Genomic DNA, 17,493 nt, shown 5'->3' on the forward strand with positions numbered 1-17,493 from the left:
AACACATGAAAAACGCAACTTCGTGTGGTCAGTTGGTGGATGTAAAGGAAACTCTACTCCCAGGACTAAGCTGACCAACTAGTGTGCTCCGCAGACCTCTGTAAGCCTTAATTTCATCTTCCTTACACTCAAGAGTTTGAAACACAAGGAAGAACACAAGCTAAATAATCTCTCATGTGACTTCCAATTCATTACTTCTACAATTCAAACTCCCATATGAATTATTACTTTATGTAACACAGTCTCTGCTGGACAGCAATATAGCATAAGTAGGTTTATGAACCCAAGTATTTAAGGATGGAATTCCCACCCTAGCTTACCCTTGAGGGATTTTCTATTAACTAAAAGTGAATCAGAGTTCTTAAAATAAATTTTACTTCACTAATTACATCCTACAGCACTTTTTTAAGAGTGGGAGAAAGGCAAATCCCAGTTTATTAAAGCACTTGTTAACAGAGATAAGAAACTGCATCATCTGTCAGGCTACTCTGGGTCTGAGTTACCCAACTGCTTACTGTCAGGTCACTTACTGAGCCAAGATTTACCTATAAAAAAGAAAATAAAAACAGAATCCCTGGATGGGCAATGGGAAAAAGCTTACTTTTCAGGTTATATCCTTTTGAATTCTGATTTATCATTTTACCTTGTACATGTGTTATTTCAAAACAGAACAAAAAGTAGGAAGAGACTGTGGATCAGTTGGTCATCCAAAGGATGAGAGACTGGCTCATCTGGTCCAGACATGAGGAAATCTAGAAATATTAAAAGTAACACTGCTTCTTCTTCCTTTTTTTTTTTTTCCATGAGCGCGCTCTTTTAGACGAGAGTTAAGAAATTAAATACAAACCTTCCAACTTGATATGTGGGGACAGCTGTAGTTCCAAATCTTTGCATTCCGTAGTAGTTAATAAAGCCAATCTCCTTGAGAGAGTTCATGGCTTGTTGTACTTGGTCATCAGTTCCTGTTATATTTCTGTAGGGGCCCAAATTAGCCAGAGAAAAAAATTTATAGTCCAACACACATAGGGAGGCAGTTCATAAACAATGTGGCTTGGTTCCTATGCCCACCTTGTTCACTGCAGCTTTCTCTCTGCTTCCTGAGGACTTGGATATTTCTTTTTTTAATTGTGGTAAAATATACATAACATCAAGCTGATCATTTTAGCCATTTTTAAGCATGCAATATAGTGGTATTAAGCACATTCACAATCGTGTGTAACCTTTAACAGTATCCACTTCCAGAACTTTTTCATCTTTCCAAACCCAAACTCTGCACCCATTGAACCATTAACTCTCCAACCGCCCCTCCACTCCTGCCCCAGGTAACATCTCTTCTACTTTCTGTGTCTATGATTTGCCCGTTCTAGGTATCGTACATAAGAGGAATGATGTGCTCTCTGTCTTTTAACACAGTGTTTAATGAGATGGTGTCTTTCTAAAGGTGGTGCTCAGTTTTTAGAGGGACGGGGTGTCGGTACAAATACTCCAGTAGTATTGCTCTCCCAGCCCTATGAGGCCCCATTCTTGGTCTTCCCTTGTTGCCATGATTACTAATACCAGCTCACCTGTATTAACAACTGTTCTGCAAGGACTCAAGGTGCCCCGGCAAGACTTTCTCTGGTCTGCACCCGACCCACGGTTCTTTACCTGAGAACAACAGTGAAGTGATTCCCTTGAAGCTCTCCTAATTTCAGAGGGTTTTTCTGATAGCTGAAATTCCCTAGCTTAAAGTTCATCAAGCACTTGTTCAAGTGGGCAAGTCTTTGCGCAGTTATTCTAAAAAAAATAATAGAGAAGAACAGAGAGGATCATTCAGTGTCACCCGACAGAAACAGTCTTGGTCACAATACTACAGAAAAGGGCAGCTTGAAACAAGGCCACACCAAGCCATGGCCCAGGTAAAGAAAGGTGCCGCAGCTGGCGGGTGGGCGAACTTTTCATTTCCCTCTAAATTGTTCCTTCAGCATAATGATACCTGGTCCTACTGGAATCATGTAGCTTGGGCCATGTTTATATTTTCTTTTTAACCCTTACCCGAGGATATTTTTCTATTTGTCTTCAGATAGAGTGGGAGAGAGAGAGAGAGAGAGAGAAACATCGATGTGAGAGAGACACATTGACTGGTTGTCTCCAGAGCGACCCGACCAGGGCCGGGGGACGAACCGCAACAGAGGTATGTGCCCTTGACCGGAATCAAACCCACAACTCATTGGTCCACAGGCTGACACTCTAACTGCTAAGCCAAACTGGCCAGGGCCCATTCTTTCTTCTTAAACAAATCTGTACCTTGCTGCTATCACTTAAACAGTATTTTTTTTTAAATCCTCACCTCAGGATATTTTTCCACTGATTTTTAGATAGAGTAGAAGGGAACAAAGGAGAGAGACAGAGAGAAACATTGATGGGAGAGAGACACATCGATTGGCTGCCTCCCGCATGACCCAACCAGGGCCAGGGATAGAACCTGCAACTGAGGTATGGACCTTTAACCAGGAATCGAACCTGTGACCTATTGGTCCATGGGCCGACACTCTAATCACTGATCCAAACTGCCCACGGCCATTTAAACAGTATTACAGACTTCCAGTCAAGATGGAGGTGTCAGTGAACACAGTACTTACCTCCTCCCACAACCACATCAAAGTTACCACTAAACTACAGAATGACGACCATTCAGGACACCCGCAATCTGGCTGAATGAAAGTACTACAACCAGGGAATTAAAGAAGCTACATAGAGACTGATAGGGGCCCTGGCCCGAGTGGCATCATTCTATGCACCTAAGGGTTGCCAGTTCAACTCCTGGTCAAGGCACATGCCTAGGTTGCGCACAGGAGGCAGCCAGCTGATCATTGTTTCTCTCTCTAAAACACAATTAAAAAAATATATATATGTACACACACACACACAAAACAAATGGGCTGGTCCCACATCCAGGTGTGGATAAAAATCAGGAGGGAGGCCGGCTGGTGTGGCTCAGCGGTTGAGCATCGACCCATGCACCGAGAGGTCGCTAGTTCGATTCCCAGTCAGGGCACATGCTCAAGTTGCGGGCTCAATCTTCAGTATGGAATGTGCAGGAGGTAGCTGACTGATGTTTCTCTCTCATCAATGTTTCTATCTCTCTTCTCCCTCTTTCTTCCTTTCTATCTAAAAAATCAATAAAAATATATTTTAAAAAATCAGGAGGGATATCTTGGCTGTGGAGGTTCCCTCTGAGGAGGTGAGTGTCCCAGCCCCACACTAGGCTCTCGAGCCCAGCGTTCCAGTGCCAGCAAGAGAAGTCTCCACAATTTCTGGCTGTTAAAACAAGCATGAATTACAGCTGAGTGAGACGGAGGGCTTCTGGAGTCCCAGAGCTTCCTCTTAAAGGGCCCACACATGGACTTACTCAGACTTACTCCCTCTGAGCTCCAGTGGTGGGGCAGCATCTTGAAAAACACCAGAGACATATAGGAAACATACAGGGAGAAACTGAATTGTCCAGCATCAGGGCGAGAACAAGAGCTGAAGGGGCAGCTTTCTACCAGTGAAGAGTGCTGGCAGAGGCTACTGTTCCTTTGATGAGCCTCTCACCCTATTCTTAAGCCACCAGGCAGGTGACATATTGGAGACTCCAGCAAGCTGGCTCACACTGTTTGCCCTGCCCTGGAGATTCCTTGAGGCCCCACCCTACCCAACATTCAGGCCCATTCTAGCTGTTTCCAGTGGCTTTTCCACACAAATGACCCGTCTTGACTCATGTTTCAACTTTTCCTAAAATCTCTCCAACAAGCAGCATCTGACCTCAGCGTGTCCCATACCTCTCACTAAGTGGCTTTAGTCCCAGCAATAGCAGCAGCTGGCCTTGGTTCACAGCTTAGACTCACCTGGGGCCCTCCAAGCTCAGCACAAGTAGCAGCCATTTGCAGATCACTTTGTAGATCCTGCCAGGTGGCTCTGGGCAGGATGCAGGCAACAGCTGACCTTGGCTTGCACCTCCTGAGAGGCCTCAGAGCCAGTGCACCCAGTAGACAGCTTTAGACCACGTCAAAGCATTACCACCCAACCATATCCACAAGCAACACATTCAAGAGGCTAACTCAGTGGGCACCAGAGCCCCTGCACAGCTCATCGTCCACGGTGGCCAGAGGTCACCAGTCTTTACAGCTGATTTGTCCAGGGGTAAATCCCTCCGACATGCCAACAGCAACAAAGACTTAACTATAAGAGGAGGGTGTACACAACCCACAAGAGGGGAGAGCACCTCGAATGCCCAGGTTGGGTAATTGGAGAGGCTATGCCACTGGACCCTATAGAACACCAACTACATTAAGCCACTCTACCAAGCCTGGGAAACATAGCAGCTGTACTTAAGACACAGAAACAAACACAGGGAGGCTGCCAAAATAAGGAGACAAAGAAAGATGTCCCAAATGAAAGAACAGAACAAAACTCCAGAAAAAGAACTAAACAAAATGGGGACAAGCAATCTGCTAAATGCAGAGTTCAAATCACTGGTTATAAGGATGCTCAACGAACTTAGTGAGAACCTCAACAGCATAGAAAGGGACCAATCAGGAATGAAGGATACACTAACTAAAATTAAGAATAATTTACCAGGAATCAACAGTAGAGTAGATGAAGCTGAGAATCAAATCAGTAATTTGGAATAAGGAAGCAAAAATCACCCAACCAGAATAGTAAAAAGAAAATAATCTTTTAAAAATGAGGACAGTGTAAGAAGCCTCTGGGATAACTTCAAGCATACCAACATTTGCATCATGGGGGTGCTGAAAAGAGAAGAGGGTGAGCAAGAAATTGAAAACCTATTTGAAAAAATGATGATAGAAAACTTCCCTCACTTGGCAAAGGAAATGAACATACATGTCCAGGAAGCAGAGATAATTCCAAACAAGACACATCATAATTAAAATGCAAAAGATTCACCTAGCCGGTGTGGCTCAGGGAATTGAGCGTCATCCCACAGACTGAGAGGTCCCTGTTTGAGTCCTTGTCACAGCATATGTTGTGGGCTTGATCCCCGGTAGGAGGTGTGCAGGAGGCAGCCAATCGATGTTTCTATCTCTCTCTCCCCCTGCCTCTCTCTCTAAAAACCAACACAAGTATTTTAAAAAAAAAAAAAAAAAAAAAAAAAGCAAAAGGTTCAAGACAAAGACAGAATCTTAAAAGCAGAAAGAGAAAAGAAGTTAGTTACCTACAAGGGAGCTCCCATAAGGCTGTCAGCTGATTTCTCAACAGAAATGTTGCAGGCCAGAAGGGAGTGGCAAGAAATATTCAAAGTAATAAAAAGCAAGAACTTTAAACAAGATTACTCCTGCAAAGTTATCATTTAGAATTGAAGGACATACAAAGAGCTTCCCAGACAAAAAAAGCTAAAGGAGTTCATCATCACCAAACCAATATTACAGGAAATGTTAAAGGGTCTTCTTTAAGAGGAAGAAGAAAAAAAAGACAAAAATTATTAATAGAATAGCAATAAATACATACTATCAACAATTGAATCTAAAAAATAAAATAAATGAACAAGCAAAACAGAAACAGACTTTAGATATAGTGAACACTTTGACAGTTGTCACTTGGGAGGGGGTGTGGAGATGGAAAACAAAGGTGAAGGGATTAAGAAATACAAATTGGTTGTTATAGAATAGTCATGGGGATGTAAAGTACAGCATAGGGAATAGTCAATAATATTTAATAACTGTATGGTGTTAGATGAATGCAAGACTTGTCAGGATAATTGCTTAGTAAGTTATGTAATATCTCATCATTGGGGTGTACACCTGAAACTAATATAATAATAATGTATGTTAACTGTAATTGAAAAAATTTTTTAAATGACTTAAAAAATAAGAAAATAAAAAATAAAAAAGTTGATCAAGAATAAAAAAAACACTGCAAACTTATTTTCCAGGGCATTTGAGATATTGCTCCCTGGCATATGTCCTCAGTTTGGCTCAACAAACTCTTACAAACTCTCAAAAATAAATAAATAAATGGTATTATAAAGTTTTCATGAAAAATCCCTTAACTTCTCTAGTAGTAATATATGCAGAAAATTAATACAGTACTGAAAAGCCTTCGTCCTATTTCTAATCCCCAACACCTTTCCCCACTGGCAGCCAATGCTAACATATTTTTATACTTCCAGAAACACTTTTTGTATATATATATATGTGTACTGACTATCTCCACAATTTATGGAACTTTTTGGGTAAGCTTTTAATATATATGTTATACATATAGAAAAGTACAGAAATCATTAAGTGTCCTGCTTGATGAATTTTCACAAAATGAACACAACCATGTACTTAGCACGCAGATCCTCCCTTTAAAAAAACAAATTTTGTTACATTATAAATTGTTCAACATCTAGCTTTTTTCACTTAAAAACGTGTATTTGAGCCCAGCCGGTGTGGCTCAGTGGTTGAGCATCAACCCATGAACTAAGGGGCTGCTGGTTCAATTCCTGGTCAGGGCACATGCCCAGGCTGTGGGCCAGGTCCCCAGTGCGGGGCAGGCAGGAGGTAGCAAATCGATGTTCTCTCTCATCGATGTTTCTCTCTCTCTCTCCTTCTCCCTTCCTCTCTTTCTTAAATCAACAATAATAAAAAAAGCGCAATCGCCCTGGCTGGTTTGGCTCTGCGGTTAGAGCATCGGCCTGCGGTCCAGAGAGACCCAGGTTCGGTTCCCGCTAAGGGCGTGTACCTCGGTTGCAGTTGGTCCCCGACCCTGGTTGGGTTGTGCGGGTGGCGGCCACTCTATGTGTCCCTTTCACGTCGATATTTCTCTCTCTTTCTCTCCCCCTCCCACTCTATCTGAACAAAATATCGAAAAATGTCCTCGGGTGAGGATAAAAAACAAACAAAAAAAAGCGTAATCAAGATTTGCCTTGGCCACACAGTAGTTCTGAAGCTGACTCATTCTTTGTGCAGCTGCACAGGATAGCTATCTGACCCTTTATCTGACTCCCTTTGATGGACATTTAAATTGCTACCAACCTATTATTTACCCCAGCCAGGTAGCTCAGTGGGTTGGAGCGTCGTTCCGTACACCAAGAAGTTGGGGGTTTGAGCCCTGATGGAGTGAGTATGAGAGGCAGCCAACTAATGTTTCTTTCTCACATTGATGTTTATCTCTCTCTCTCTCAAAACAAAAAATATTCAATAAACATATCCTCAGGTGAGAATTAAAATAAATAAATAAATAAATAAATAAATAAATAAATTGCTACCAATCTTTTATTTTACAAATAATTCTATAGCAAATATCCTTATATATACTTCTTGGTACAACTACGGTATATATTTGGGTAAATCCCTAGAAGTAGAAGGCATAAATTAAAAAATTTAACCCTTATCGTCTTCCAAAAAGGTTATACACATTTACGCTCACACCATTAATATGTAAGTGCCCAATGCCTCATCCTTGTATCCTAACACAGAGTGTTACAAATGTTTTTGAGCTCTGCCGGTCTGATAAATTAAAAATATTTTATTTGTTCTTATTTGCATGCTCCTGGTAAGTGAGGCTAAACATTTATTCATATGTTTACTGTGAACTGCCTGTTTGTCCTGTTACCCATTTTTTCTATTGGATCATTAATATTTTTCTCACTATTTTCATATATTAAGGAAATCTACCCTTTACCACTCAGTTGTAAATATTACCTCTCCCATTTTGTGAGTTTATCATATTTTACACTCTAGAAAATTCCCCCAACTTTATGTTAAAAGAAACTCAAAACAAGTAAATTGGCAACACTGTTACAGGGCAGTAAAAAGCTAAGAAAATTCCAGGCAAGAGGAATAGGGAAACAGATAAGAAAGTTAAAAGAAGGCCAAACAGTATGGGCAAATTGCAGCCAGCTTGTAAATAACAAAGCATTATCTTCCCCAGCCAAGAACACTTGAATAAAAGTTTGTTAAAAGCTTCCCTAACAGAATGCAGAAAAGGAGTGGGTAACTGGAAAGGAAAAAAGGGCAGGCTCAGCCAGTGTGGCTCAGCGGTTGAGCGTTGACCCACTGAGAAGTTCCTGGTTCTATTACCAGTCAGGGCACATGCCGGGGTTTCAGGATCAATCTCCAGTAGGGGGTGTGCAGGAGGCAACGATCAATGTTTCTCTCTTATCAATGTTTCTATCTCGCTAAAAAAATCAATAAAAACATATTTTAAAAATATCTTGCTTTAAAAAAAGAAAAAAGGGCAGTTTTATTTATTTTTTTTACTCTCTAAAAGAAAAATAAGCAGGCTGCCAGGTGCTTCTGCCAGGGAAGGCCCCAACAAAGTAAAAAGATCTTGAGAATTACTTTATACCAAGATATGCAACAGAGGAATTTTGAAACCTATAGACAGGAAAGTATATAATGCCTCAAAACCCCACCCAACTCACTCTTCAGATTAGCTGAGAGCCCAACTGTGCTTCATAAACCAGATGAAACAGGTTTGCTTGCCTTGCTTCTTTAATAAATTTGCTTTAATCAGTTGGCTTTATCACAATGCAAGCAGAGTCTGTCACTTAAAGTCATTTATATAAAACAAGAACTGAGGTGGGGACAGCCCTCTCCCTCTCACTCAGAGGACTGTCTGATAATACCTGTCTGTGAGAGGTGCCTGTCACAAAACTATAATAAACCTTATACCTTTCACCTAGATTTACCAATTGCTAACATTTTCCCAGATTTACTTTAACCCCTCCCATGAACAACCACACATTACACATACATACATACATACATATACGGTGCAACCTTCGTTTTCTAATTTAATTTGTTCCGGAAGGCTGTTCAATAAGTGATTTGTTTGAAAACCAAATCCTTTTTCTCCATTAGAAATAATGTAAATTGAATTAATTTGTTAAAGACCCACAAATGATTCCCTATTTTAACCTTTCTTACATAAAGTACATGTCTAATGTACTGTTTAATCTATAAGCACTTCTTAAATTTATCAAACCAGCCTACTAGCCTTAAACGCATCACTGTCAGCACTCGTTCCAGTGTGTATTTCAGGAGGTCAGCACGCAGCATTTTGGCTTTTTCACATATCACTGCCTCAGAAATGCTGGCACCAGCGAACTGCTTTTATCCAAATCAAGTTTTTCTATGTTTTCAATTGCCTGTGATCACTGTTTCTTTCACACTCTTAGCAACATGAGCACTCTTGATGGACTCTGTTTTAAAGTTGTGCTAATTGTCTTTTTGCCAGCAACAAAAGCAAAAGAAACACAAAAATATTCACAGCACAATTTCCTGAGATGTTAACAACACAAGATTTAGCAGTAAACTGACTCAAATTTTCTCCTTTATGGCCTAAGAGACAATTTTGTCATGCTGATGTTTCAGTATGGAAGTGTTGTCAGGTCAAAAACCAAAGTTTGGACCTGCCTCGTTTGGCTCAGTGGTTAGAGTGTTGGCCTATGAACTGAAGAGTCATGGGTTCGATTCCCGGTCAAGGACACATGCCTCAGTTGTAGGTTCAGTCCCCGGCCCCAGTCAGGGTCATGCAGGAGGCAACCAATCACTGTTTCTCTCTCACAATGATGTTTTTCTCTCTCTCTCTCTCTCCCTTCCCCCCTCCCACTCTATCTAAAAATCAATGGAGAAATATTCTCGGGTGAGGATTAAAAAAAAAAAAAAGGAACTTAAGTTTGGTTCAATAACCAAGACATTTTTTCCGTGAACAACTTGGTTGAGAACAGAATTGTTTGAGATGGCAGACATTTGAGAACTGAGGTATGACTATATACACAAATGTAAAATCTATATATTTTACTGAACCATTTGAGGCTTAGTTACAGACATCAGGACACCTTACCCCTAAGTGGCTCCAGCGTGTGTCTCCTAAGAGCAAGCAGAGTCTCCCACTGAACCACAGTGGTGGCATTCAGAAAGTCAAATATGAATCAACACTACTAATATGCAGCTAATTCCAAACTCACCCAATTACCTCAATAACACCACTTAGATTTTTTTCAAAGCTCCTTTAATTCAGGATCTAATCAAGAGCCACATATTGCAGTTGTGTTATCTATCTAGTCATTAAGCTAACACCTGGGTCTGTCTAGCTTTGTTTTACATTGATATCGGACTTGTGGAATCCAGGCCAGCTGTTTTATACATGCCTTTCCATTTGGATTTGTCTGTCTGTATCCTCATACTGGACTCAAGTAAACATTTGGTAGGAATATTACTTAGGTGAAACCGTGGCCTTTTCAGTGTACCACAACTGAAGGCAACGGTTCAGTTTGTCCATCATGACGGTAATAAATCACTGGGTTAGCATGGTATTTGCTAGGTTTTTCCACTTAAGGATATTTTCCCTTTTGCTTTTAAAACTTTTATTATTTTTTAAAGCTTAGAGGGAGAGAGAGACAGCAATGTGAGGGAGAAACATCAATCATTCGCCTTCTGTACACTCCCAGAATGGAATCAGATCCGCAACCCAGGCATGTGCCCCAACCGGGAATTGAACCAGCAGCCTTTGGTGCACAGGATGACAATCAAACTGAGAACTCTGGCTGGGCCCTTTGTTTTGAAATTAGTAATCCCGGGAGGGGGGGGAGGGTATTTTTAAATGACTATCCTGTTCTCCCAGTCTTTCACCCAGCTGTTCAGCTACCCCAGGATAAATGCTGCCTGTGTGTCAAAGAGTGTTTTTCTATCTATCACTCCTTTGTTGGCCCTCTACTGCAAATAAGGACTACATAGTAAAATTTCAGTTAAATTCAGGAATCTTTTAAAAATAGCCCTGAGATTTAAAGCATACCTAGAAAGGGTATCCTAAATCCTAATCCCTAGTCAGAGATTAAAAAAAAAAAATTACCCCAAGAATATGTAGAGTACTTTTACAGTTGTTATCTATAGTAAAAAGGGTACTTTTGTTTCCTTTTATAGTAGTGATGCACTTAAAAAAATTTTTTTTTCTTGATTGATTTTAGAGCGAGAAGAAGGAAAAGGGAGAGAGATAGAAACATCTATGAGAGAGAACATCAACTGGCTGCCTCCTACATGTCCTCCCTCTGGGGATGTGGCCCACAACCTGGGCATGTGCCCCTACCGGGAATCAAATCAGTGACCTCTTGGTGCTCAGTCACTCAACCACTGAGCCACACTAGCTGGGTGTGATGCACTTTCTTTTTTTTGCATTTATTGTCAGAGTTGGAAGGAAAGAGGGGGAAAGAGAGAGGGAGAAACATTGATGTGAGAGAGACACATCGAGTGGTTGCCACCCACATGACCCCAATCGGGGCAGGAACAAAATGCAACCGAGGTACCTGCCCTTAGTGGAAACTGAACCCGGGACTCTCCAGTCTGCAGGCTGACGCTCCAACTACTGAGCCAAACTGGCCAGGGCCGTGCCACACTTTTTATCACCTCTGATTTAGAGCAGTGTTGGCTACCATGCATTCACTCAGACACTCATCTTCACTACTGCCTTTCACTAGCTTGCACTGGTTGCAGTGACAAATGAACTCTGAGCACTATTGTTCCAGGGGCTTTGACTGGGACTTTCTGCTTCTCTCTCCCCAGTCAACTTCTGATGCCCAAAGTGGCTCATTTAGAAAGGTGTGGGAGCTCTGGCTGGTGTGTTCAGTGGTTAGAGCATTGACCCACAAACGGAAAGGTCGAGGGTTTGATTTCTGGTCAAGGGCACATACTTAGGTTGCAGGTTCGAACCCCGCCCTGGTAGGGGCGCATGTGGGAGGCGACCAACAAATGTGTCTCTCTCACATTGATGTTTTTCTCTCTCCCCTCTCTCAAAAAAAAATCAGTGGAAAAAATGTCCTCAGGTGAGAATTAACCAAAAAAAAAAAAAAAAAAAAAAAGAAAAGAAAGAAAAAACAGAAGGGAGTGGGAGTGGATCATGCTGACTTGGGAAGGTTTTCTACTCTCGTCCTATTTTAAATTATGGAGTCTCCTCATTCTAAGGAACAAGAGAGTTAAGAAGAGGGAGTGTTTTTCACACAAACCAGCAGCTACGTCAACTGCTACTCAGTGGCTTTGGCTCTGCATTTTAAAATTAACAGCATCATACCTATCTTTTTGCTTTTTGTTCTTTTTAAAAGGTAGAGTGTGAAGTATAAATACTGCCCAGAGGACCTGGCTACAAAAAATCTATATTTACATTATATATAGATCTATATATATGTGCCATGATACTGTGACTGCTACTGTTTTTTAATTGGTTTTGTTATTATTTGACAAAGTGTTGCCACTTTTCCATTCAGTAGAGACATACAAAAATGTTACACTGATACAGTTGTATTTTAAAAATTGTTTTAGCAAAATTCTTTCCTTTTATTTCTCCCCTTTTATATTACTGTTAAGATATGTTTAGGTAGCTTATGTTATCTGTGAACTTCATTTCAGGATAGTAAAGGCGGGTTACAGAATTTTCTATAGAAAAGGAGAGTGTTGGATCTAATAAGGCTGAGGTCTAGAGATAACGTGAAAGCAGAACTTGGAAAAAAGTCCCGAACATTTTTGTCAACTCCAAACCAGGCCCTCTGGACACACCTTCTCTACCATCCCCTTCAGACTTCTGTGCCTTGCCCACACCAGTCACTGTACATTCCAAGCCATCATGTGCCAGTATGGGTTTTCTGAATTGGGATGCGAGCTGTGGCCATAGTATGAGGAAGAAATCCCCAGGATTAATCTTAAATCTCATTTTAAAGACACATGAAAGTTTTAAAAATTACAAAAAAAAGAAAAAAATAATTACATCTATATATTTTTGTGATCTGTCATGTATCTTTTTGTTGTTCATGTCTTTTAGAATTATTTGAAGCTGCATTAAAAAAAGAGAGGGACATGAAGAAGAAATAGCACCTTTTGGAAACTATATTATTATTATTGTCTTGTTAAGGAATCCATATCTATGACTGTCATGTAGCCCAGGTATAGGGGTTAACAGTGACGCGTTCTGAAGGTAACTACCCCCCACCCTAAACTTTCTGATTACAACCACTGTCCTCTCTTTCTCAACTAAAAACCCAAACTCACAAGGCCTCAATCTCTGCCCTCCTATTCCTGGAAGATGCCCAATCCAACTATGTAGGAGGTTTTATCAGAGAAGATAACTGTCTTCCCAGATGACAAACCCTCTACTTGGCTTTATGAGGCAGACAGCAACCCCAAACCACAAACAGGTTGGGACCTGCGCAGGCCTCAGTAATGCTGTATTTTTATGTTTAAATTTTGATCTGCCCGGAATTTATTTAGAATAGGGAAGTTAGGTAAGGAGCTTATTTAATTTTCTTTTTAGATGGCTACTCGGTTATCTCAACCACCCTCACTGACTCAATTAATCAAATCTGCTGATTTTAAATGCTACTTGGAATACATACTAAATCCGTGGATGTACCTGGGTCTGATTATTGTATCTATTTCTGTGCTAGTACCAAATTGTTTTAACTGCTATATTTCAATAATATGCTTTAATATATACCAAGGCTAATTGCCCCTATTAATCACTTTTTCCAGAGTTTTTATGGCTGGTTTCACACCTTAACTTTCCCACATTAACTTTACAATCAGATAAAAAAAAAAGTCTACTGATATTATTAGTATCAGCATAAATTTATACATATATTCAATAAGAAAAGACAAATGGCCCTGGCCAGTGTGGCTCAGTTAGTTAGGTACTGTGCCTTGCACGTAAAGGTTGTAGGTTTGCCCGGCCGGTGTGGCTTAGTGGTTGAGTGTTGATCCATGTACCAAGAGGTCACCAGTTCGATTCCCGGTCAGGGCACGTGCCCAGGTTGTGGGCCCGATCCCCAGTAGGGGGCATGCAGGAGGCGGCCAACTGATGTTCTCTCTAATTGATGTTTCTATCTCTCTCTCCCGTCCTCTCTCTAAAAGCAATAAAGAAAAAAATTTTTTTATAAGGTCATAGGTGCAATTCCTGCTTAGCACACATGCCCAGGTTTTGGGTTCGATCTCCAGAGGGGGCATACAGAAGGCAGCAGCTTGATGTTTTGCTCTCATAGATGTTTCTCTATCCCTCTCCCTCCCTCTCTCTCTATAATTCAATTAAAAAAAATATATGAAATATGTCTTTATTGATTATTTTAGAGAAAAAGGGAGAGAGATAAAACATCGATGTAAGAGAGATACATCCATCCATTGGTGCTTCCTGCATGCCCTCTACTGGGATCGAGCCTGTAACTCAGGCATGTGCCCTGACCAGGAATCGAACCGGGACCTCTCAGTCCATGGGACAATGCTTAATCCACTGAGCTACACCAGCTGAGCTCAGTAAGAAAATCTTAAAAAAAAAAAAAAAAAAGACATATGCATCCAAGAACAAGTTATATTATTCATTTATTCAAGGCTTTCACATTTCTCTATAGCATTTCAAAGTTTTCTTTATAGAGATAATATACTTTTAAAAATCTTTGTTTCTAGGTATTTTTTTTTTACCCCTTTCAGTGTAATAAACTTCTTTTTTCCATTATAATTCCTAACTAGCTATTGTCTGTATACTGAGTTTTGTATATTAATCTTCCATATCTTGTATAACTCTCATTTGTCAACCCCTTGAGGAGAAAGGATCATGTCACTGAGAAAATCACAATTTGGCCATGTCCCTTCCAATTTTTATACCACTTATTTCTCAATGTTTGCATTATAGTGTGTCCAGAAAAATGATAAATAGTGGTAATAAGTGTCGTCATCTTCATTTATTTTGTTCCTGGCTCTAAATAAAATGCTTTTAGTATTTCACTATTAAATAAGACATTAGTTTTTCAATTGAGATTTTCGTATTTTGTCATGTTAATATACTTGTTTATTATTTATTATTATTAATATTATTATTATTTTTTGGTACGTACCCCTAGCAGGAACCGAACCTGGGACTCTGGTCGACAGGCTAACGCTCCAACCGCTGAGCCAAACTGGCCAGGGCATGTTTTTACTTTTTTAACCCTCAACTGAGGACATGCTTGGGGAGGAGGGCAAGTAAGAGTGAGAGAGAAAGAGAGACATTAATGTGAGAAACATTAAGGGTTGCCTTCCATACATGCCCTGACCAGAGATTAAACCCGTATCCTGAGTATGTGTCCTGACTGGGAACTGAACCAGCAACCTATCAGTACACAGGATGAAGCTGAATCAACTAAGCCACTCTGTTGTGACAGTATTCACCTCACTCTATTTTAGTAAAGAGGTTTTCTTTTTTTTTTTTGCTTAAGTTAAAAATAATCTAATATGGTAATAAACTATTCCTCAATTACAATTTACTTACACTAAAACTTTGATATAACAGACTAATTCAGGTGAAAAACTGAAAGTCCATTATATAATAAAGTAGATTTTCTGAATGCATATTAAAAAATTGAGTTTACTTGTTTCTACTTATGTAGATATGTTTGTGTAATTAAAATTAAATATGTATGAAAAGTTTAATTTCAGAGATGTTTTCTATATGTATTGCTGTAATTTAAATTTATACTGAATACATCTAGTAAATGTGTGCATTCACCAGTCACTGTGAGGACAGAAATACACACGGCCAGAGTGTGGCTTAGCACACATGGGAACAGTCGTGGCACTCATTAAAACTGCTGTCCCGAGACAACACAACCTTACTGTGTGTGAAGTGGTGTGATCACGTGCTTATCATTCCCCGAACATTGTTTACAAGTGGTGAGTTTTGGATTTAAATAAGAAGGCTATAGTTGTTATTTTTCCAACATATGGCCTAGTCATTAATATTTGTCAAAAATAACAGCAAATTAATAACAAAAAAGTAACCTGTTAATTTAACTATAAGTACAATTTGGTTAAAAGCATTTTATTTTATTTATTTATTTATTTATTTATTTTTTTATCCTCACCCGAGGACATTTTTTGTTCAGATAGAGTAGGAGGGGGAGAGAGAGAGAGAAACATCGACGTGAAAGGGACACATCGAGTGGCCGCCACCCGCACGACCAACCAGGGCCGGGGACAAACTGCAACCTAGGTACATGCCCTTAGCGGGAACCAAACCCGGGTCTCTCGGGACCGCAGGCTGATGCTCTAACCGCTGAGCCAAACCGGCCAGGGCAGTTAAAAGCATTTTAACAGGGTGTTAATTTTCACATATTACATACAGACTAAAAATTTATTAAATTTAAAGTCCATTAAATCAAGGTCTGCAAAATCAAGGGTTTACTGTAGTTCACTATTCATTTTATTTGAATCTCCAATTTGGGTCATTTAAAAGAATGTTTTAAAACTTATCTTTAGCCCTGGCTGGTTTGGCTCAGCGGTTGGAGCGTCGGCCTGCGGTCCTGAGAGACCTGGGTTCGGTTCCCGCTAAGGGCACGTGCCTCGGTTGCAGTTTGTCCCCGGCCCTGGTCGGTTGTGCGGGTGGCAGCCACTCAATGTGTTCCTTTCGTGTCGATGTTTCTCTCTCTCTCTCTCTGTTCCTCTCTCTCCACCCCCACTCTACCTGAACAAAAAATGGAAAAATGTCCTCGGGTGAGGATAAAAATAAATGAATAAATAAATAAATAAATCTTATCTTTATTATTGAATGTATTACAGATGTCCCTTCTTTTTTCCCCCCATTGACCCCCTCCCCCCTGCCCCCTCCCCCCTCCTGCCTTCTCCATATTCTTGTTTGTGTCCATTAGTTATGCATATATGCATATAAGATCTTTGGTTTAACTGTTCCAGCCTCCCCATCACCCCCTTCCTTTTGAGGTTCATGAGTCTAACATCCAATTTGTACTTCATAATCCCTTCACCTTTTTCGCCCATTCACCCAACACCCCTCCCATCTGGCAACCAACAAAAAGTTCTCTGTATCTATGAGTGTTTCTTTTTTGCTTATTCATTTTGTTTGTAGAATAAATTGTTGATAGATATGTATTTATTGCCATTTTCTTGTTCATATATTTCCTCCTCCTCCCTTCTACTCCCCCTTCAAGAAGACCCTTCAACATTTCATATAGTACTGGTTTGGTGGTGATGAACTCCTTTAGCTTTTTCTTGTCTGGAGCTCTTTATATGTCCATCAATTCTAAATAATAGCTTTGCAGAATGGAGTAATCTTGGTTGTAGGTCCTTGCTTTTCATCACTTTGAATATTTCTTGCCAATCCCTCTGGCCCCCAAAGTTTCTTTTGAGAAATCAGCTGAGTCTCATGGGAGCTCCTTTGTAGGTAACTAACTGCTTTTCTCTTGTTGCTTTTAAGATTCTCTCTTTGTCTTTAACCTTTGGCATTTTGATCATGATGATGTGTCTTGGTGTGGGCCCCTTAAGGTTCATCTTGTTCGGGACTCTGTGCTTCCTGGACTTGTGTTGTTGTTGTTATTTTCCTTCACCAGGTTAGGGAAGTTTTCTGTCATTATTTTTTCAAATAGGTTTTCAATTTCTTTCTCTCACTTCTCTGGCACCCCCATGTGAATGTTGGTGTGTCTGAAGTTGTCCCTGAGGCTCCTTACACATCCTTATTTTTTTTTAATTCCTTTTCTTTCTTGCTGTTCTGATTGGGTGT

General features: G+C 40.3%; 1 protein-coding gene across 3 annotated transcripts in view; it reads right to left on the reverse strand.

Annotated features, from left to right (window-relative positions):
• Positions 1 to 17,493, reverse strand: part of PUS7 (pseudouridine synthase 7) — a 70,567-nt gene that overhangs the window by 22,562 nt on the left and 30,512 nt on the right. For 2 of the 3 annotated variants that reach the window (XM_036247488.1, XM_036247490.1), the window contains exons 7-8: positions 1,648 to 1,776; positions 848 to 973 (exon numbers count right to left, since the gene is read on the reverse strand). The exons of the other annotated variant lie outside the window; for it this stretch is intronic. In XM_036247488.1, coding sequence (XP_036103381.1) covers positions 848 to 973; positions 1,648 to 1,776 — 255 coding nt within the window. The remainder of the gene's footprint in view (positions 1 to 847; positions 974 to 1,647; positions 1,777 to 17,493) is intronic. 3 annotated transcript variants of the gene reach the window in all.

Source organism: Molossus molossus, unplaced genomic scaffold (assembly GCF_014108415.1).
Source record: "Molossus molossus isolate mMolMol1 unplaced genomic scaffold, mMolMol1.p scaffold_m16_p_7, whole genome shotgun sequence".
NCBI classification, from domain to species: domain Eukaryota; kingdom Metazoa; phylum Chordata; class Mammalia; order Chiroptera; family Molossidae; genus Molossus; species Molossus molossus.